The sequence below is a fragment of the Triturus cristatus genome, chromosome 1_2 (assembly GCF_964204655.1).
Source record: "Triturus cristatus chromosome 1_2, aTriCri1.1, whole genome shotgun sequence".
Lineage (NCBI taxonomy): Eukaryota > Metazoa > Chordata > Amphibia > Caudata > Salamandridae > Triturus > Triturus cristatus.
Genome location: NC_140580.1, coordinates 582,262,387 through 582,284,882, shown reverse-complemented (window position 1 = coordinate 582,284,882; position 22,496 = coordinate 582,262,387). Strand labels below are relative to the sequence as shown.

Below are 22,496 nucleotides of genomic sequence, written 5' to 3'. Positions count from 1 at the left end.
ACTGGCCAGACCACAACATCTCTGACACACAGACATGCAGAATTACAACCTCTTCACTATAGCACCGAACTTCAAACACAGATGAACCGCAGACACTTATCACAGAAGTCCCACCACCAGGACACTACTAAAGGCCACACTCTGGAGAAAATGAACATTTTCAGTAATATTTCTAGCCAATAACATGTCATTTGAGCCACAAAGCAGACGCGCAGAGGAATGCTGGTGCTTTGAGCTCATAATCGAGTGTACCGACCTCAAAGCAGCAGGGCCTGGTTTGGAGGAAGGTGGTTCTCCCCAAAAAGATCGATGCACTGGAGTGACGCCTTTCAGTCATGGTGGCACCAGTAGTCGCCCTAAACTGGATGCTTGCTCTGGCGCAGTTCAAGCGGAGTGGTGCTCTTATGGGGTGGACAGCTATTTCTAGAGGCGCAGATTCTAATAATGTATTATAGAGACCGCCTAAACCTATTGGAGTAAAAGCTTCTTAGACCCTTATTACAAATTTGCCGATACTTACGGATATGTGCTATAACTGATGCTGCAGAACATATCAGAATTTGTTTTTTATCACACCCAGTACATACCGAATGGAATTAAAAAGGCAACCCTCTTTCAATGTTGGCAGGTTAAACCTGTATCGTAATTTATTAGAGGGGTTAAGTATCGCTCCAAACACCGGGTCACTTGGAAGGAGGGCCTTAGGTTTGACGGATAGATCAGGATCCAATATCACGCCATGCAATGAGCCGGGGATCAGTGGAGATTTAGGAAAGTCAATATGGGATAATGTTTGAAGTTCATTTTACTCAAGAAAGAGTAGGCCACGGTGCTCTTTAATCAGGCTCCATAGACTTGCGCTGCGGGAGCTGGCGTTGAGGCAGTTTTGAGGTAGAGGAAATCTTCCGGAGGCAAATGTTGCTACTGGCTGCTAGAGCAGGACAAGCCGCTCCTGAACCAGCGCTGCAGGTTTCTCTCAGTAGATTCTCACCCGGTGGATCACTGGAGAGATCTGCTCCTAAGCAGGAGTGGGTTTGGAGTTGGATTCTAAAATGTATATCACAGACCTTGTTGCTTCAGAGTGGGACAGCAGTAGAGGAGATCTTTACTGGGCTTGCCTGGACTCAACTAGTGGCACTTGGTTGCACCCGTAGTTCTTTCAGAATTTCCAGAATAACAGAATCTTGCAGTACACGTGTCCCAGTGCCACTGTGGTTGGAACCGACATGCAACTTCGTCTATGTGATAGGAACAGCCCATAGAGGCAACAACTTAGGGTTTCATCGAGCGCTTCTGCTGGTTCACTACAGACCTTTTTGGATTAGATGACAAACCATACCATTTGAAGACTAGAAGGGCTGGAGAACCAGGGCTTAAAGGCGTTTAGTCTCAAAATGAGGCTGGTTCTTCCAGCTCACACAAAAAGGCTGAAATATGCCCCTGGTTCTTACAATAAGTTAGCCATCAGGGAGTCCTGCACGGTATTTAGCCAAGTAAGAAGCTCTTATATGGAAAGGGGATAGTACCATAAAGGATATTGAGTCCTGTGGCTTAAGCTTTGCTAGCGTAGACGTAAATGTCAAGCCTTCATTGCAGGACTTACTGGCTCCTAAATCGACCAACAGGGGGACAAAGGACAACACGTTCTAGGGGATCAAATCTATCCTATATAAAAATAGTGCACTTTGTGCCTACATAGTGATAGTAGAGCTCTGCTTCCCTTTAACATTTTAATGACAGGGCATAGTTGGGCCACAACATGGAAAAATGCAATAAACATCTAAAACAGCACACTTCTTTTACAAATAATGTTTGGAGACTCATCAAGTGTAGTCCCATTTTTTATCCTCAATCTGTACTTATAAAGGTTCACTGCCACCAGTCAATATAAATTGTTCAAGTTCAATTTGTTGGGCGGATGTACGCTACATGGCCAGAAGGCCTTTATCTAATCCCTTTGCAGGGAACAGCAAACTTGGCTATGGCGGGACGAGCCACAGTTTCTTGCTCCCATCATTGCCAACATGTGGGGTGCGAGGTGGCGAATCCGCTTACCTGAGGCTTCAACAGCAGTGCCTAATATGCTAGTAAATCTATTTAGCTGCTCTAAACCTGACCTGTGGTCTGTGACATATGATATTTATATAGTGCAATACTATCCAGAGAGCACGGGACCAATCTACATTAATGTGAGAGTTGTTGGAGGTGCATATTAGACACAGCATTGAATGTGTAAATCAGTTTTTCTGTAGATATTTTAACATTTTTGACTTTTAATTGTAGGTTTTTATTCATGTATCTTTTATGATCTGTTTTTGGAAGATCGAATAAAGAATGAATAATCACATCAGTTGCGAAATTACACGTTACAATTTTTCATGTATAATTTCAGACACAAGGAGATTAAATGATTTTACAATTTTTCATGTATAATTTCAGACACAAGGAGATTAAATGATTTGTCCATAATCCCGGGATTTTCAGAACGGCGTCTCAGTCATGATTCAACTACAGGTTCCCAGGATATATTGCCACATTAGACCTCATTTTCTCGCCATTTTATAATCCTTCTTTTAGGATCACATTACCAAATCTTTATTTCAGGTACATTACTGCTCATCTGTCAAGATTGCTTGGCTGGGATAGACTCTACTTCAGATTAAATAAAAGTCTAAAACAACAGGCTCATTTTGCTGATGCGCTTAGAAACAGACAGTACCATAACTCATTGGCATTTTGCATTGTGCTGAGAAGTGTTTAAAAACTGAAGTTGTACTAGTAATATGCAATAAGGCTATATGTACAAAGCATTTTTAAGGTAGCAAACACTTCAATTTCGAGTTTGTGACTCCTAAAATGAGAATAGGACCCCAATACCGATTCAGTACTTGGAAGGGGCGTGTTGTAGGCGACCCTTCCAAATACCAAATTGGAATGAGATCTATCAATGTTTCACATCTGAAATCCAATCGCAAAACATTGAAAAACGCACAGACTCCCTAGTTGGAATGGTAGCCTAGTCGCAAAAAGGGAAGGGCTCCCCCTGGGACACTTCCTCTTTTGTAAATGCAAAAACAGCTTTGTTAGAAATTTGGCAATGGTCCAGGACCACAGCCAACTCTCAAACAAAACTTTAAAAAAAAATACTACATTTTTCTAAATGGTAGAATATTACAGACATAGTGGCCCTGCTGATCCTAGAAGGCCATCAACTCCGTGATGGCCACCATTTGGAGTAAGTCGCAATTAATGAGGTAGATCGGACTGCAACCCACTGTGCGCGATAATTTTGCAAACCAGGTATTAATTTAAAATTTGTTTCGCAAAATTCTACACTGATTGCAAAAGAACTGGTCGCAAATTGGGACCCTTTTTTTGTGACCTGTATTTAAAACGTCTCGCCCGTAATGCTGTATTTATTTGTCTGTTTGAGTGGTACCATTAGGTTTTGTGTTTTAACTGAATATATTCTAATCCCGGCATAATATCGGATTAATATGAGATCAGTAGCCCTGAGGTCACTCGATTTAATAAACTATGTGCTTTGCAGAGCAGCTTCAGTGGCCACAGTCTTCTGCATGTGATAACACTATACCAGGAAACACCATCTTGTGAATGGCTACACGAGATTAGCAGCAGCTGAGATGCATTATTAGTGTATCTCATCTAAATCCTTTCTTACACATCCATTTGGCTAAAGTGGGATGATCGTCAGCAAATATTAAAAGCAGGACTCCTACTGCACATAGTGGTGTTCACATTAAGATTGATCAAATATTATTGTCCGCTGAAGGAATGTGTAAACCAGGTTCGGGCTAAGACACTGCGATGCCTTACACACAAATTGGTTAACCCTCAGTGCCTTCTGTAGAGTCGGCAACTACAGCTTGCGGAGCCTTCAGTATTAGCTTCTCACTCTTCCATTCCTGAATACGGTAAGTCGTAGAGGGTCCTACACCTTTGCTGCTGCTTTCAAGGCGCAAGAGCGATATGCACTTGGTCTAGTTATTCTTTTCACCCTTCTTGTGTATTCAAACCCTTATTGACATTTTCCAGGCATTAGGACGCTTTATGTTTCTAGTACAACATCAAGTATATCATTAAGGCAGGAACCCACACAGCCGTATTCCACCTAAACAGACAAAGAGGACTAAAGTTTGGTCCAGGATCTTTGTTTTTTTTCGTGTCTTCCATTACCCTTTGCACCACAGTCAGCGCACCACAGTCCGTGTACATGGGATAGTTCCCCAGATCCTCAGCATCTCATTTCTGGATCCTTTTAAGTTTTTGCTCAATCTTTTCACTAATCTGAGGTTTTGAAAATGGGTTCATTTGGTTGGTAAAAAACACTTAAAAAAGGCATTTGCCATACAAATGTATTTTTTAGCTGTAACACACAGAGACAGATCAGTGGCCATGAGGATTAAATCACTGCTTCCTGCATGGATCCCTTTACAGTATGAGAACCAGAAAAGATGCTCGGCTGGTGTCCCGTGCATGTTCCGATTCACAGACACTGAACCAACAAGCACGGAGCCTCGCTGCTAAGCGTTTTACAGTTTGCATTGTTATTAGGGTAGTGAAGGTTATTATCACCCAACACCGGGGTTCTCATTCTGGATCCCTTAAAACAATCAAATGCTGAACTGGCCCTGCAACGATTTGAAACAGTGAAATGCAGGATACACAAGGGCACATCAGCACTTCATTCACATGGCTGAGTAACATCAGTGGCAGAACTTTTAAACGGGCTCCTGACAAAGCCTAAATCCAAGGTGGACTATAATAGATCAGTTCTGGAGAACTGCCAAGAGTGACACTTGGTGGGAGATGTCGGATTGCAATAACAATTTTTTGTATGGTGAAAATGCAAAGAAAGTCAGATGTCTTAAGGTGGAGTGGGCTAGTGCCGCACGGGCAAGCTTAAGAAGTGAAGTGGTGTGGCCTTGCACTTTCCCAAAACTGGACATTGGAAGTACTGGAATACATTTGCAGACAGAGCTTTGTGCCAAAAAATGTACGCCTCCTTGAGGTAGGTGAAAAGTAGGAGGAAAGTTTTATTTTATCCAATCTTTTACAACTTTGCATGTGTGTTGCACTGTAAAGCACACATACAAAGTGGGACTTTTTTCGATGTTACTCTAAGCATAGTATTTTGTAGTGGAAGAGTAACTTTCCAGTACAAAACCTAGCCTAGACTCACGTGCACTATGTTGCACTGCGTTGCGTGAAAAATTTGTTAATTTGCTCCTAAGCTCTTCTATTTAGCTTAGCCTCTCTGTACTAAGGCTACAGCAAACAAAATCACATTCACCCCAAATAGGAGGGAGGTTTCTCCAAAGAGTGCTTCTCTAAGCCCTTTCTACTTTATTTACGGTTACTCAATTAGCTGTCTTTCGGCTTTTGCCTACTTTTTCATAGCATAGTAGACAGATCGTGTATGTGACATGCTGGTCTATTAGCCAGGAAGGTAGGCAGAGGCCCTCATAACTCCATGTTGTACAAAGGGTTGTTGAAAAGTGCGTTGAAACAACATGCACGAATGGGACTGCACATGAGCGCCTACTGTGTGAATCACCGGTATGAACGTGAGGAAGGCCATATCATCAGTGTTAGAACATGGCTCATGCAAAGGACACTGACTGAGAATAATTTGTCCAAGGAGAGTCGCTCTAATATATTGCTTAACCTACAATTTAGAACTTTACTACATGACCCACATACTGTACCACTACCCTTAACTCATACACCTTCCGCCCTGAACAGAAGCAAACAAAACAATCAACATGCCACTCCTCACAACTTCACTTCTCCATGTCTACTGCACAACAAGGCTACACTACAAAAACAACACAGGTCAACAACTCCCTTTGCGCTACCATCTCCACCACAATACACACGCAGGCCCATAAAAATGCCTTCTTAGCCTGGTGGACGAGGAACACGATACAGAACAGCTACACTATTGTAATCCTCATACAGCTAATACCGTGACTTAGGACACACCTGCTACAAACCCACAAAATACTGCTCACTCTTATACAAAACAAAATCACACTATCACCTGAGCACATTCTCTAAAATGCCTACTAATAAATGCTCAATCATTTTTGCAAATACAGAAGAAGTCACCTTTCAAACAATAACTCCACTCACATGGTCAGACCAACAGTTGCTTGCTTTCCAACATAAAACAACACTAAGCAACACACTTAAAACCACCTTACGTACATCTACCTATCGACCGTGGAACAAAATCAATTTTGAACACTTAGAAACACAGCTAACATCCAGTACAGATCTATACACAATAAATTCAGTTAAAAAACTATATAATGGCTACAGGAAGCTTTTGATATCCCAATACCACTAAACATAACACAACGAAATGAAAGAAAACAGGCACCTTGGAGAAATACAGAGCTAAAAGAGATAAAACAACAAATTAGAAAGCTGCAACGTGTCTGGCTCAAAACAAACATGAATCAAGACAAACTTAACCTACATAAACTTAACAGATTATACAAGTCAACTATCAAATAAGCTAAAAAAAAAAGCTAAATGTGCAAAAAAAGAATTCTATAAAATTCTCACTGAATTTCAGAAAACAAATTGACTAGAAGGAGCTCATCCCATTACTTGAGATTTCACAGACAAACTGGCAAGTCACTATACAGCCAAAGCAGACACTTTGCACTCAAATTTATAACAAAGAAAAAACACCAGCATCGACCCTTTTCCAAAACAACAATCCAAGAATACGTTAACCCAGCCTCTCCACTCCTTCCAAACAGATTTCACACAATGAATTTATGGACCTGGTCAAAGCAAGCTGGCCTGCCGGCAGTCCTTCTGTCCTGTGCCCACCACAAACCTCCAAGCGAATTAGCAACCTCTGCTGCCACACCAGTAAGAAGAATCATCAACAATTTCTTAACTACAGGAGTATTTCCAGAAGACCTAAAAAAGTCATACATATGCCCATCACTGAAGAAAACAAACCTGGACCCGCTGAATCCCGACAACTACAGACCAATTACAAATGGACCTTTCCTGGGCAAACTGATAGAAAGAGCAGATTTCGGCCAGATGTTTCAATCCACTGAAGATAAGGCTATACATTTAGACTTCCAATCGGGATTCAGTCCAGGAAGAGGCCCAAAATCTGCCCTTGTTGCCATCTGGGATGACCTTAAGAACACAGTTGACCGGAACAGAACGGTGTTGCTGCACTACTCCTCTTTGACCTCCCAGCTGCCTTTGACACAGTTGACCATGACACTCTGATACAAAGACTCTACAAAGCATAGAGGGGACTGCTCTGGACTGGATCACATTCTACCTTCACAACAGAACTAATGTCATCCATATCCCCCCTTTCTCTTCTAAACTGTGACTCACAAAAGCAGGGGTCCCTCAATGCTCTATCATCTCACTCACGCTTTTTAACATCTTCATGAAGTTATTACTGGCACTGATCAATCAATTTCACCTCAAATGCTATAATTATGCAGAGGACACACAAATAGTCCTTCAACTGGAATGCCCCAAAGACTTTGGGAACTCACCAATTTTCCGTTGTTTCAGAGCTGTGGATCAATGGATGACATGGAGCCATCTCAATTTGAATGCTTCCAAAACGGAAATACTCATGTGTGGCGATTGGAAAAATAATGACCCACCGCCTCATGGCCTGATGATCTGAGAACACCACCTAAAGTATCAAAGGAAGTAAGAAACCTCTAAATTACCATAGACTCCCAGCTATCAATGAATGCCCATGTGGACAAACTATCAAGATCAAGCATCGTTACTATAAAAACTCTGCAACGCATCTTCCTCACCTGGGATTCCCACACAAGGTCAAGGCTACCATCTCTCTTGTGCTGTCCAAACTCGATTACGCCAATAGCCTCTACCATGGATCACTTTTAACAACTATGAAAAGACTATAATGGATTCAAAACTCTGCTGCCAGACTACTGCTACATGTAAAGCCACAAGCCCACATCTCTCCTGCCTTAAAAGCCCTACATTGGTTACCAGTTGGCAGAGGATCCACATTCAAGCTGCTTTGTATCACCCACAAAGCGATACATGGAACAGGACCGCTCTTCATCAGAAATAAAACCACCAACTACATTCAACAAAGGAACCTCCGCTCTGGAGTGGCACCACAACCCAAAATACCACCATACAAGAAAAGACCATGGGTGACACATCCTTCTCTGTTCAAGCAGCCAAACTATGGAACTCTTTACCACCAAACGTAAGATCCACGGATAATCACCTTATCGTCAGAAAACTACTCAAGAATTGGCTCCTCCCCACATAACCACCATACTCAAAAATAAATGTACAGCATATCCCTTTGTATACAAGCATTTATTTGGACTACAGATGTGTACCTACACATGTGTATTGCTTTATTTAAACGTGTATAATAATTATGTTTTTAAAGATATGGATATTCGTTAGCTCTGTTTAACAAATGTACATATTACTTATAATTGCATCATTCTATGTTTAACACATATATAAGTGACTGCATAAATAAGTAAATCTTTTATCTTTTTTTAATCTAGAATTTGCTTCACTATTGAATTACAAACATTTTTTTTTAAAAACTTAAAGTACAGCAACACTGGAAAGTGAGTTTATTAAATACAACTTTAATATACATATATTACCTTCCTTATACATATATACTATCCATGTACTTGTGTATCTTCATATTTATTACTTTGGTTCTAAATCAGCATATCCAACGCACTACCGTATATATCCCACTTTATCCCTAGCAACATATCCTCTACCTCCACTCTGATTCAGTGGAGAGGTGTGGCTCACTGGTTAGAGGCGGCAGATCCGCAAGCAGAGAATCGGCCAGGGACCAGGGTTCAATTCCCGACGCGGCAGGGTCGTGGACCAGGGTCAAAACGGACTTGATAATTCTCGCCTCGGTACCTACTCTAACCAGGAACACACTCGGCAACTCTGGGCATTAGCTTGCCTCATCTCCACAACGGCCCCCCACATTCGCCGGGGATGCCTGGTTTCACCTTGGAGATACCCAGGAGGGACCATCTCACAGGGATAGCCAGGACGGGTTCCCCAGCGGTCTACAGCGCCACGACGCCTCAGGGCAGCAGTGCGCTTTACAAGACACATACATACATACATACATACATTCATCTCAAGCCTCATTCTACTACTCTCTCCAATGCACTACCCTATTTCTCACCCTATACCTCTCTCAATATAGCCTCTCCTTCCACTCTCTTATTCATCCCAAAACCCATACCACTACTATGATCCCCAAAGTAACACTTTCTAGACTTTTCCCTCCTGTACCCCTCCTTGCATCATTTCATTCCTCTTTCACTATTCAGATCTCCCAAACAGGCCTTTCTAAACACTTCCATCTGACTCTCACCCTTCACCTCCACATTACTCATCCCAAACCCCATCCTACTGCAATGAACTCCAAAAAAAGCTTTCTAGCCCCTTCCCTCTTCTGTCCCTCCACTATTCCTTTTCAATCCAAATAACAGACTAACATGTCCTCTGCTCGAATTAATTTCATATTTTCCTACACTAATTCTACACTAACCCGGTTTGGGTTCCACAGTAGCGTGCTACCTGCCAAAAAGCGCTTCAACAGCTTATGAGGGGTAGCAAGCGCTATATAAATGCAAGCCTTTCCCTCTTCTATCTCTCCACTATCCATTTACAATCCAAATAACAGACTAACATGTTTAATGCTCAAATTAATTTCATATTTCCCTAGAGTAATTCACTACCAATCCTTTTTTTAGTTTCGAAGTAGCGTGCTACTCGACGAAAAACGCTTCAACACCTCATCATGGGTAGCAAGCGATACTAGAAGAAAAGCGCTTCAACACCTCATCAGGGGTAGCAAGCGCTATAAATGCAAACCTATCTCTCTTCTATCCCTCCACTATTCTTCTCAATCCAAATAAAAGAGCAACATATCCACCGCTCAAATTAATTTCATATTTCACTATACTAATTCACGACAATTCCTTTTGGGTTCCGGAATAACGTGCTACTTGCCGAAAAAGCGCTTCAACGTCTTGCCTTGTAGTAAGCGCTATATAAATGCAATTACATTAGAATACATTGTTTGCCCAGTTGGTGCTCGATTACAACGAGCCAGCATTAACAGGGATTTATTTTCTACTTAACAAAGCACTAACTGATTGTATTTGAGGACACTTAAAGGGTAAAGCTGGAGCATGGGTAAGACGCCAGGACCTGTTGTGTGTGGGGGGGGGGGTCACGGGGTGATAAGGCGCTCTACAAGTTAAAAATACAAATACAAAATACAAATACAAACAATTTGCAGATCCAGTTACTGACCACACATGGCATTGCAGGTGATAACATGGGAAGTAGGCCAAGCCCCCATCTTCAGGAAGCTCACTTATTAGAATCAGGGGCAACAAAAGGTTAAATTACCTTTAGAACTCTATATGCCTCTCCAAGGACTGCTCTCTTATCCGGAGTCAGGTTAATCACACAGTTGGAACTAAAAGATATATAAATATTTAAATCAATAACTCATAAAAATATTTTTTTATATTTTTCGTCAGAGTACAGAAAGGTGATAAAATGAGAAGCGCACATTTATTTCAAATGTTACACAAGAGACAAGAAAATGCCTCTTGTTACAACTAGAAGTAATCTTGCATGCAATGCTTATCATTCTGGATATTAGTGATGGGTCTCCAGGTAATAATCGGTAGACAATTCCAGGTGTCAGGGGTATCCATGGGGGATAATCTCTGATCCAATACAGTAACATTTATGTCCAGAACCGGACTGGCCATAGCAGGCATCAGGTGTTTTGGAGGGAGGCTGGAAGGGTGAGGCCAATTTCGCACGGGTGGGGGGCAATTTTGTTACTGGGGTCTGGGGAGGAGTGGATAGGGGCTGGTCAGTCGAAATTGCTAGGGCTGCTTTGGTGTCCCAGTCCGGCCTTGTTTGTGTCGTCCCCATTCTCTTTGCATACAGGTTTGCCTTAGTCTGTGCTACCATAAGGGATGAAGAGCTGGCTTGCTGTGTACAGGTTAAATCTGAGAGTGATAAAGCAAATAAAGGAAAATCCCCCTGCCGCTGGTATCCAAAAGCGGAGAATTTTGCCCTTTACTTGGATAATGAATTCCCAAGTGCTGACCAAACCAACAGAGGATAAAGAGAATGAACTACTATGCGTGGATTATAAAATTATACAAATTTAATGCAAAAATGTAATCACTATATATAATATAATTTCAATAAATATAACATACTCCAAGATAATATTGAATCAATAATATAAGAAAGAAAAGGCACAGAAATAATAATTCTCATCCGCCATACCTCATCAGCCATTCCTACTCACAACCCAGTTCTCTTACACCATACATTCCCAATTCGCATCACTCACACTCTTCATACTATACTTTTGAGTATCTACAATGCAAGTACAAAACCAAATAGTATATAACAGGAGCAGCAAAAGAGGACGTCTTCCCAATATTGTAATATAATATGAACTCCAAATATTAATATAAATTCTCCAATATATACAATATGTTGAAACTTAATATAGGTGCCTCAATAAAACACTATAATATTCAAAGTTGTAATCATTTAGCATAAGCTTATTGATATGGTGTTGACATTCTAATGCTGCTATTGTAGTCTGCGCCAACACACGCTTCGGTGACTCCCCGGTCTGGGGTTACACGTTCACATCAGGGCACTCAAATGATATGATCCTGTAGTAGACAGTGGAATGTAAGGGGGGGAGCCAGGCAACAAAAACGTATATATGGTGTTCTAAAGGAGACTGCAAGAGTATCAAATAGGCAAGAGGAACACACCCCCTAAGGAAAATATGAAGGAAGGCACCAGTCCTCTCAGGACCAACAGGAATCTTCCTGGTCCCGATAACGTGGGGAGCGCTCTCATGCAGTGTAAATCTCTACCACGCACCATAGTGGATAACAGTGAGTCCAGGTATGTATCAGTTGAAATAAGCAGGCAATAGGTCCATTAGAAACTGAGTCCTGAGAATGAGCTTGACGTCACTAATATTCATCAAATGATACAGACAACAAAATAGGGGAAATATCTCCCTATGTAGGTGTAATTCAACTAACAACTTCAATTTGAAACGAAGGATGGATGTGTTCTAATCATCCCTTTGCCTCAGTCGAAAAGGGTCTAAAGTTAATCATGACAGCCATTTTGAATGGAAAAAAAATCATGTCAGGGTAACTAGATTCATAGGGCTTGTGCATAAGGTGGGCGGAAAAATACTGTCGCCCTCAGCCATTGAAGGCTTTTTAATGGGATTATAGCAATCAGGAGGCATTCCAAATAGCGTCTAGTGCCATCGTAAAGAGTACAAAAGAACTCCCTGGCGTAGGCCTAGGTCTCAAAGGCCTCCAACAAAGTCCTGCAGATGTCTGCCTGATACTGCCAGGTGTTTATTAAGAATCATAATATTTCCCACAGTGCATGGAAGTGAACGGAGGCTTCAAACCAAAGTCTGGAAGCTTCAAAGGAAGGTCAAGTAGCAAAACTGCAACCATTTGCTCTAACAAGGGGACCTGCAGTAGATTTCCTAAAAGCTTCAAGTATTATCAGATAGTTAAATGAGATGTGTAGATAAGCAAAGACTAGCTCTTTGGTAGTGCTGAGTCCAAAAGTGAGCCTGAGTGACTGTGGGGCTGTCAGAAGGGGGCATTTGTCCAGCTGATACAAAGAGCACAACTATTTGTTGATCTAGATGGCTACCACCACATGCCCTGCCATAAGAAAGCCACTAACACCCCCCCTCCCGAAGCACCTTCTCTTGGACAGAGACATTGAGGCAGAGAAAAACAGATTCTTGTTGAAGGTGTGGGGCAAAAGGAGGTCCTGCCCTTAAAGCACTGGAAAGCCTTGACCTGCTGCGGGGTCCAACTAGACATACCAGCTCATTTCTTGAGGGCTAAGCCGATTTTTCCCATCAGAAGGAAATTTAAGGACTCGGTCCTGAAGTCCCTTTTAGTGGGTGAATATTTCAGCCATGCTAGAAAGTGCTAGGAAAGACCAATTGAAAGGGTCCATGTAGCAGGGCCATTAAGGTCCCTGTAAATCATAACATTTTGCTTTGCCTCGTCCTTGACCAGATTCAGCATAAACATTACCTCCTCCTCAATTAAATAAGTAGGACGGAGACGTATCAACTGAAATGTTGCCTGAACTGAAGCCCAACACAGCCATAAAACCATGAGCAATAATTACCTAAGAGACCATGTGATTGGAATATTTTATTTCAAACGTTTGGAATCTTTGGCCTTATTGACAATATGAGAGACAGCCATGCTGTTCCAGGAGGATGCTAGCACCACAATAACCTGGAAGGAAGGAGAACCAGGGACAGAGGCAGACTCGCCCTTGTGGGGTTTTCTATTTACTTCCTAAAGAGCAGATGTTTGTGCCATTAAACGGAGCCGGCTATTCGCTGGATCAAGACACCAGATTAGTCCTGCTGGGATTTCATATGAGCAGTATGTTATCATGGTGGTCCAGGACTATGGCATATTGGACATCATGGGCCTGCCAGAGCATTCACAATAGGACCACTCAGTCACTCCCTTGAAAGAAGCAACGACTGGCTGATCCAGATGTGGACACCAATGGATCTATTATCAACTGAATTAATCCATCAAAAATATATTTGTAGCCTTGCCAAGGTGCTTTAAATGCTGTATGACTGATCAAGCAGTTGTGCTGCCTAATGAGGAGAGTATGTATGCATTAATGGCTGCCTTTTGTCCCCCCCTCTGGCTATCTTTAAAGACAGAGTCCCAGGTCCTCAAACGGCTCAAGACCAAAAGAGTGAGCATCAGTTGTACTGCATCCAAGGCTTGTCTTCATTATTTGTTTTTGGTTAAAAGTTGTTGCTGTACTATGTGATTTGTTAGCTTTGGTGCCTCTTGGCTGTTATGCCTTGTGCTTAGTGCATCAATTCACAGGTTATTTTCTTACTTTTTTTCAGTTTTATATAGCGCAAACTTGCCCCAAGCGCATTGGGCTCATTTCATGAGCGCCAGATTATATTTTTATTTAGTCACAGGGAGATTACGTGATTTTCACAAGATGTTGAGCCAGTGCCGGAGCTCAAGCCTGGTTCCCCAGTTTTAGATTGGGCAGCTCTGACCACTGGCTACAACTCCTCCTTCTGCTCCATAAGAAGCAGATGAGAGGACAAAGTGCAGGTATTATGTTGTTCGTCTGTTTCAGGTGGCAAGCACTCAACAGCTTCACAATATAATATTTAAATACAACTCCAACCATAAATCGGAAAAAAAAAGTTTCTTTACTTCCTTTTCCAGAAAATTAGCAGTTAGCAATAAGAGACACTTGATGCTAAAACAAGGTAATTTGGGTGGATCGCCATGTAGAGACAACATCAAATATTCATAGTAAAATATAAAACTGCACAAAAATGTTTTCAATAAAGGATGAAATAAGGAGCTGAGGTTATTTGCAAAACCACTGATTAGTTTATCAGCCCACAAGAGGACTTTCAGGTGCTCAGTCATGATCTCTGTAACAGGTGTGTTGTTAACATATTAGCATAAATGCTAAAGTACCCTTTTCATAGGACAATAAGTTTACCTCAATCTACATATACAAGTTATTCAAGACGTGGCAATAGACTGGTTTCTTGGGAGACAGTCAGATGCTAAACTCAAATTGCACCAGTTTTTGTCAAATCTCACAGATGAGCATTTCTTTCACTAGGCTTCTTTGAAGTTCTGGCATTGTCTAACAGGGACTTCTCAGATCAGGTCCAGCTACATCTCAGGGAAGCATAAACATCACCCTTTCCTGCGCCCAAATCTTACTAATTGCTCAAATAACTTTCTGTTTTCGGGTAGAACCAAGAGTGTTGAAAATCAGAAATGGTTGGATTAATTACATTAATATTAATTGAAAGGCATCATGCCTGTGTCATAGACATTAAAACATTGCTGTTCCTCTCAGCTTTCCAAATAATAGCCTGCCCATGTCTTCTTGGGCTTGGATTCTTTGCTGCTGAATAAGTTGGAGTGAGCAGAGATGTTTTAACCATTCTCACATTTAGATTACTTTAGGTAAATTACTCAGACATTATTCTTATAGAACGCTGAATTTGTAAATTAGATTAGCCACATTACAGCTGACAATAACTAAATGGTCTTAGCTACACAGGGAACAAGATAGCACATCTAAAGGAAGGGACAACTCAGATCTATTTCTTTCCATCAGAGAGACATATGTATATCTGCCAAATAATCCCAGACCTACACTAATAGCACAGGGCAAAGAGAGGCTTATGAAAAATAAATGTGTACATTGAACCATTGTGTGACCTATAGTGAAACAACAAATGTTACTCACATAACAAGATCATAGCTTTTATCCTGTATGCCGGCATCACCAAGCTTTTCAATGTATCCTTGAACAAAGTCCACATTGGGCTGCTTAAAACCAAACTTCTTCATGTGATATTCAATATGTTTTTGGGCTATTTCAACCTAAACAAACAAAAAGAACAAATGTAAACGCAAAATTTGCCTGTAAACCTCAAAATACGGCACACCTTTGCAAAGCATTTTCAAAAGTGATAGGTTGGCTGCACTTATCTGATTGCACTGCATCCTTTAAATTGTCTCCATCTAGAGGCATACCACAGGCAAAACGAAACGGAAGGGAAGAGGTCACACAAAGGGGATTATTACGATGTTAGACGGAAGTACCGTTGCAGATGGGGAACCACCTGACCTTAGGTCGGTGGTTCTGGCCGCAGTATTTGGATGCGACCATCCATAGGGCTGTCGGAACATCAATTTTTCAATGAAAGCTGAAAAGGCACATAGCACAAGCTTTCATGGAAACACGGATGTTTTCAAACATCCCTGCACCTTGTGGGAGGTACCTCATGGTGCCTACCATACAGTGCAGGGATGTTTTGAGGGCACCATAGGTGCCCCCCAGATCAGCAGACCAATAGGGAAGAGGGCCCTGCTAGGGGACCCCAATTACGCTTTCCGACAGCCCGTCTATGTCAAAAAGGGGGACAGGGAATGGTTGTCAGAAACCGACATCATAATCCCAACGGCGGAGCTGCCGTCATTAAGGGATTATGAAGTGTTTCTGACGCACTGATGGGCTCCTTGAGCCAGTAAGAAGCGCCTTGGACGGTCCATCCGCCTGCTCCCTCCGACCGCACGCATTGTAATATGTTGGTCGGACTGCAGCAGCAGATGGCGGAAGGACCTTATTCGATGAGCTGTCGGTTGCGGTCTGACAGTCATCATAATCGGCCCCAAAGTGTCAGCCATTCCATCTTAGAAGTACCTCCTTCAAAACTGCTGGGTTGCTTCATTCACCAATGTCAATTTCATTTGTAATAATTATCTGACCATTACTACGAACTTGTACTTTACAAGCCTGATTTGTAGGTGTATGTATATTTGTTTCCCTCTGGGCCATGCTTGCAAGGTCCTCAACAGGCGTTAAATTGTTGAAACTAACTTTGTAAAAAAATATAAGAAATGCTACGCTCGTATGTGTACCTGAAGTGGGGAATTTTATCACTGTAACACACAAATGAAAAATAAAACGTTCTGCAGGTGAAAACGTTACTTCTATACTGCACAGGGCCACTAAATGTCTTCTGACGTCTGCTGAACATGTAATTGTAAAGGAATACCTATATAAATGTGTTAAACTATGTTATTTTCAAAATAACGCAAACATGTGACTTGCCACTGTGGAAAATTAATAGCAACGTGCAGCGTGTATTAAAGTATTACTGGCGTAAAAGTATAAAGCTGATAAATGAGATATTAGAGCAGTGCATTAAAACTGAACAATTGATGGTTAATAACGAAAAAATACAATGTTATCAAATATTCTGCACACAGCAATGTTAAATACAATAATCATGCAGCAGGTTAACATAACCGCAGATGGAGTCCCAAAAAGGTCAAAGATAGTCTTGGAGGCATCAGGATGTAGACTTTCAATTAATTTTGGAATGAGTGAACAAATCGGGAAAATACCAGGGGCCATATGTAGGAAGCCAAATTGCGATCGCAAATGCTGAAATTCGCAGAATTTCAGCGTTTGCGATCGCATTTTGGGCAGTGTGCTATGTAGCACACAAAAACCCACACGCAAAATAAGGAATCGCAAAATGTCTTTTTGTTGTGCGATTTTGGCTTAAGGAGTCGCAAATTATCACCAACTTCAAGTTGGTGGTAATTTGCGATTTCTTTGAAAAATTCACTTTTTTGCATTTTTCAAAGTGCCATGTGGCACACATACATGCCCTTAGCGCATGTATATGCGCCACATGTGCACACGTTTATTCCAGGGGTGTCCTATTGACACCCTTGCAACCTTGAAATTGCATTCTCAATTTGTGATTCTTTAATTGAGAATCGCAAATTGAGAATGTCTTCCATTCCTTATTTTCGAATCTCAATTTGCGATTCGCAAATAAGGAATAGGTGGGATTCGCAAAATATTTTGCTAATCCTACCTACTTTGCTTTTTGCGATTCTCTAATTGCGATTCCCTAAAAATCGCAATTTGAGAATCGCAAAACACGTTTTACCTACATATGGCCCCAGAATAATAATGTGCAGTCTTATATATTTTCTATGTCTGTGAAATTTCCCAATCTGGGCATATTGAATTGCGAAGAACAGGGTAATCAGGGAGCCAGGACATGAGAAGCTTGGATTGCATTATCTGTTTCACAGTGACATGTTTATGAATGCCAGAAGTTGCACAAAGGGGCTAGTTTTCTGTAGAGTCTTCCTAATTAGAACAAAAGGTTGCAGTAGCTGGCATCAGCCTAAGGGCAAACTGAGTATAAATATGCTGTTATTTGTGATTCCTGACCAATAAGGATGCATTGAACAGTACTCGCCAGGAAAAAACAGTCTGCTACAGTAGTAGCACTCACTTCAAAATTTCAATCCAGAATTCCGAATATTCCAAATTCTTTGAAACACAGATGCCAAAATACTGTAGAGTGACCTGATAATGCAGCATGCCATTGGGAGCAGTTTGGCCTTCAAATATGCAATTTTGAAGAGGAGGGGGTACTACTTTTCCTTCATACAAGGTGATGTTTTAAGTAACTGGATGGCAGGCTCAAAACCTATGCTTTACAGAATAGGGGACAAAGTCTAGTCTACATAGTAAGATTGAAAACTTTTCATCTGCCAGAAAAATTCGACTATGTCCACAAGCTCTCTGTAATGGTCCCCGTACAGGGTCAGGATGTAAAATACTTTGATTCAAAGAGGATGATCTGGAAAATTTAATTGAAGTGTGCAGGGTCATAAATCTAAAAGATCTAGAAAAAGTTATATATTATCTTCTTAATCATGAATGTAGAAGACCAAGTACGTGCAGACAATTATAAAGAGAATGATACAGGGAGATAAAAAGTTAATTTCTCCAAAGAAAATAAGATACTTACCCAAACCAGCTACCTTCCAGAAATCTTTTTCTGAGGTTATAGGATTCAAAAGTATTAGTTTTAGCACAAATAAAACCTCCCGGAAGAAAACAGATTAAATCAATAGAATTTTGAATGACGCAAGAACTTAGTATAGATGACCACTCTTCGCAGTTCATCATTAGGTGCAGGGGCTCTCATTTTCACTCCTGGCAAGTATGGAGAGGCCAGGGCAATTAGGCCAGGGCAATTAGGGGTATAGAAGTTGAGATGAGAGAAGGAAAATACAAAAGAAAGACATTTTTAAAGGTAGAAGAGACTCTGTATATGTTGTGCAGTAGATACTCCATCATTCGTCAACAGAAAGAGAAGTCCCTCTAATGGCAACAGTTACAGCGGAAGTCTAGAGTTTGCATCATATTATATATTCGGATCAGTGGATTGGGAGCATCACTAATCCGTTAATACCCCACCTCAGTAGATGTCGGGGCACCACCAGGTTTCAATGGCAGAGCTTCAGCTGGCTCCACTGAAGGACACGCTTCACCCAGATGCCCACCTGCCATAGGGCTGCTCGGTCACAGTGACAAATGCAGTGCCCTTTATGAGGGGATGCTTCTGCCAGCTAATTTTCTTCCCCAGGACCGGTTTCAGATAGAAAATATCCCAGATGCCTAGAAAGAAGATATTATATATGTAGAATATAATTCGAAGTGGTCTGGTATTTTGGGCCATGCCAAATTTTCTAAAGAACCTACCAATGTTTTTGACAGTATTGTGGGTGTGTACGACAATACTGATGCAAAGATATCGATGGATACAAATACTGTCCCAAGAATATGGCAATGACAATAATATTGTGGGGCAGAATTATTATTTATTTATTAGTTTGTATTTGATTGCAAATTATTTGTCATATTTAGTGGAGTTAATTTATTTTTGCTTTGATTATATAATTAGAGACTTGTTTTGATTAGATTTGTTTTAAATTTATTGGCAGGTAGTTGTGTTTGCAGGGAGTAGGGTGAGAAGTATGTTTACTATGCATTTTATAATTGTTTAAACATTGTTTTTTACATTTTGAAATTGTAATTGGTTAAATAGAGGACTATGTAAATTATTTATTTCATATTTTCTTACAGAGGTTTCATTTGTTAAACTTTTAATGGGTTCAATTATTAATTAGATACATTATTTAACGGTTTGATTTAATTGATTTAATTCAGTCCCTCAGTCTAACTTTAAATGTTCTGTATTTTACATCTTCTATGGCCTAATAGCCGAATAAAGAATATTTGACTGACTTACATGATCAAAATAATTCATTTTAATGTATTATGCTTTAGTTTATTGTAATATTTTGTGGTTGTGATTTAATTAATTTAGTTGTATTATAATTTTGCTAGTTGTTAGGTGTGTAGGAGTAAGAAGTTTAAAATATAAATCTATATATTTAGGGCTTTATTACGAGTCTGGCGGTTCACGGACCGACAGTCTAGCGAGGCCCATTGGTGGCGGTCTTCCGACCGCCCCATTATGACCAGGGCAGTCAGGCTGCCCTGGGACCACAGCAACCACCAGGAATCAGAGATCTTGAGGTCGCAATATGCTTGGCAGGGCAGCTGCGGCCTCACCAAGCAAATTACGAGTTTTCTCACCACCCCACTTTTCATGGCGGTGAGGAAACAAAGGGAGCCCTACAGGACCCTCTTGTGCCTCACGCCAAGTGGATGCACACGGGGGGCACAACATGTGCTCCACTGTGTGCATGCACACCGGTACCTGCACGGCATGGACTGGAGCAGTTCATAGACACAGCCCTGGGAATGCCAAAGAACCGACTGCCAGACAGGACAAAACTCCTGATCTGGCAGGCGATTCCTACAGGAGTTTGGCGGTGCGGAAGAGGGCGGTCCCGCTTCCACACCGCAAACCCCTCAATGAGGCCCATAGTGTTTTTGATTAGTAAATCATTTTTAATTGATTATCTTTATGTTTTCAATAAGTATTTTTTTAAATATATTTGTTTAAGTAAATGTTCAGAATTTTTGTTTTCATGATAAAAAAATGGTAAACATTTGTTAAAGGTTTATTTTTTATTAGGTTTAATTCTATTGTGTTTAAACTTTTTACATTAAATTATTTAGTTAATTTGGTTGGGTTTGTAGGGAACCGTGCAATTTGTTTTGAATATATTTCTTTTATTAATTTTAGATGCTTGTGAATTTGCTAATTGTATTAATTTTGTATATTATGTGTTTCAATATTTATTTGCTCTTTTGGTTTATTTGATCCTAACTATATATATTTAGTGTTTTTTGACTTGCATATATCTTTGGCGGTGTTTGACGAATCTTCATGAAATTTTCCCAAAAAAGTATCAAAGTAAGTTCTGTTGTCCATGAGAAGTTTCGGGTGGAACCGTTAAGCGGGGGTTTTGAGAAAAAAGGGGATTAAAAAAAAAGTGTGTTTTCCCATTTTAATTCCCATAGGAACGCGTTGTCGAACCTACAACCCGAACAGCTGGACGGAATAACACCAAATTCGGCAGAAAGGTCGATGTTGTTACGGAGATTGTGCTTTTTAGGTCTCGCCTATGCAGCGCGCATGCGCTGCATAGGGGGGACCTCTTGGAATCGATCTGCTTTTGTCCCCAAAAACGTGCACGCGTTGCATTGCTTTCAGTGGCAACGCGTGCACGTTTGGCGATTCCCTTGCGGGAGCGAACTTTGGTGCCATGTGTTAGCAATTATCGCTCCTGTCGCTGCTCGCTCCCACAAGGGAAACGCATTCACTTTTGCCGCCACTTTTTTTTTTTTACTTTTAGCGCGAGGCGCTCGCGCTTCGTTTTAAAGTTGAAGTTCACATGGGTGGCATTAAAAAAATCAGGCAATCCTATCGAATAGTAGAGTTTGTCATGAAATTACCCTCACCAGAAATGTTTCTTGTAAACGTTTTCTAATGAAATCTGCATTTTTTAGTTTTTGCATGAATTTTCGCCTCACTGCTGACATTGTGGAAAGGTAACAAAATTAAGTCGACAATTGTGGCTCCTTTGTCAAGTTCACTCATCAGCATTATAATTATTACATCCCTCTTCATGAGAAGATACTGGCACATTGCTGTGAGGACCGTGAGACTAACATGCGCTTCAGAATGTATCCAAAGGTCAGCTGCCGTCAGAGGTTGAATCTAGTCCTGCGGTGGGGGAGGGGGGCAAGGACACCAGAGAGGGCCCCGTTTTGTGGAAAGCCAAGCAGAGTCCTTTAGAACATGGTATAAATAACCCGAAAATGACTCGCACCAGGTCGGGGGGTCGCTCTTGGAAGGGCCTGGCCTGCAGTCAGTTTAAGAATATGTCGGAGGCTCCACAGCTGAGAAAGATATTTTGAGAACATCAGTCTGTGGTGGTTTCTCACATCCTAACTTCTAACTTGGGACGCTTTTCTACATTTCTGGCATCGGTAACGTTGGAGATGAGGCCAAATGAAACATTAAATCCATGTTACATTTTACACAACAATGCTGCTGCAAACATTAACAACGTGTTTAATGAAGCGCTGCATACCGCACTTCTGCCAATTCTAAGCACTATTTATAACAGGTGATATTGCTTCCCCTTTAAATCCTACTCAATTTACAGTTCTAAAAAGAGTAGAAAGCTGAGCTGGTTTTGCCCCTATTCAAACTCGCAACCTGTAAACACAAAATATGTCAGCAGCGAGAGTTTAACTAACTGAGTCATCTTGCAGAACCTGAGCACCGTGGCGAGGTGACTAATTGAGAAAGCAGTATATCCACTTCGAAATGTATAATACATCACGTGTGGACAATAAGCGAACATTTTGCCTAAAGAGTTTACACAATAGGAATACAGTTCTTTTAGTTAAAGTTAACATTAACTGCTCCAGATGTTCCACATAAGGCTGTGCGGCTCTTTTTGGGGGCACACAGATTTGACGTTGCACTG

At 41.1% G+C, this 22,496-nt stretch overlaps 1 protein-coding gene across 1 annotated transcript in view; it reads right to left on the bottom strand.

Annotated features, from left to right (window-relative positions):
- Positions 1-22,496, bottom strand: part of AS3MT (arsenite methyltransferase) — a 228,030-nt gene that overhangs the window by 87,762 nt on the left and 117,772 nt on the right. Inside the window, exons 5-6 of the mRNA XM_085606584.1 lie at positions 15,448-15,584; positions 10,483-10,552 (exon numbers count right to left, since the gene is read on the bottom strand). Coding sequence (XP_085462710.1) covers positions 10,483-10,552; positions 15,448-15,584 — 207 coding nt within the window. The remainder of the gene's footprint in view (positions 1-10,482; positions 10,553-15,447; positions 15,585-22,496) is intronic.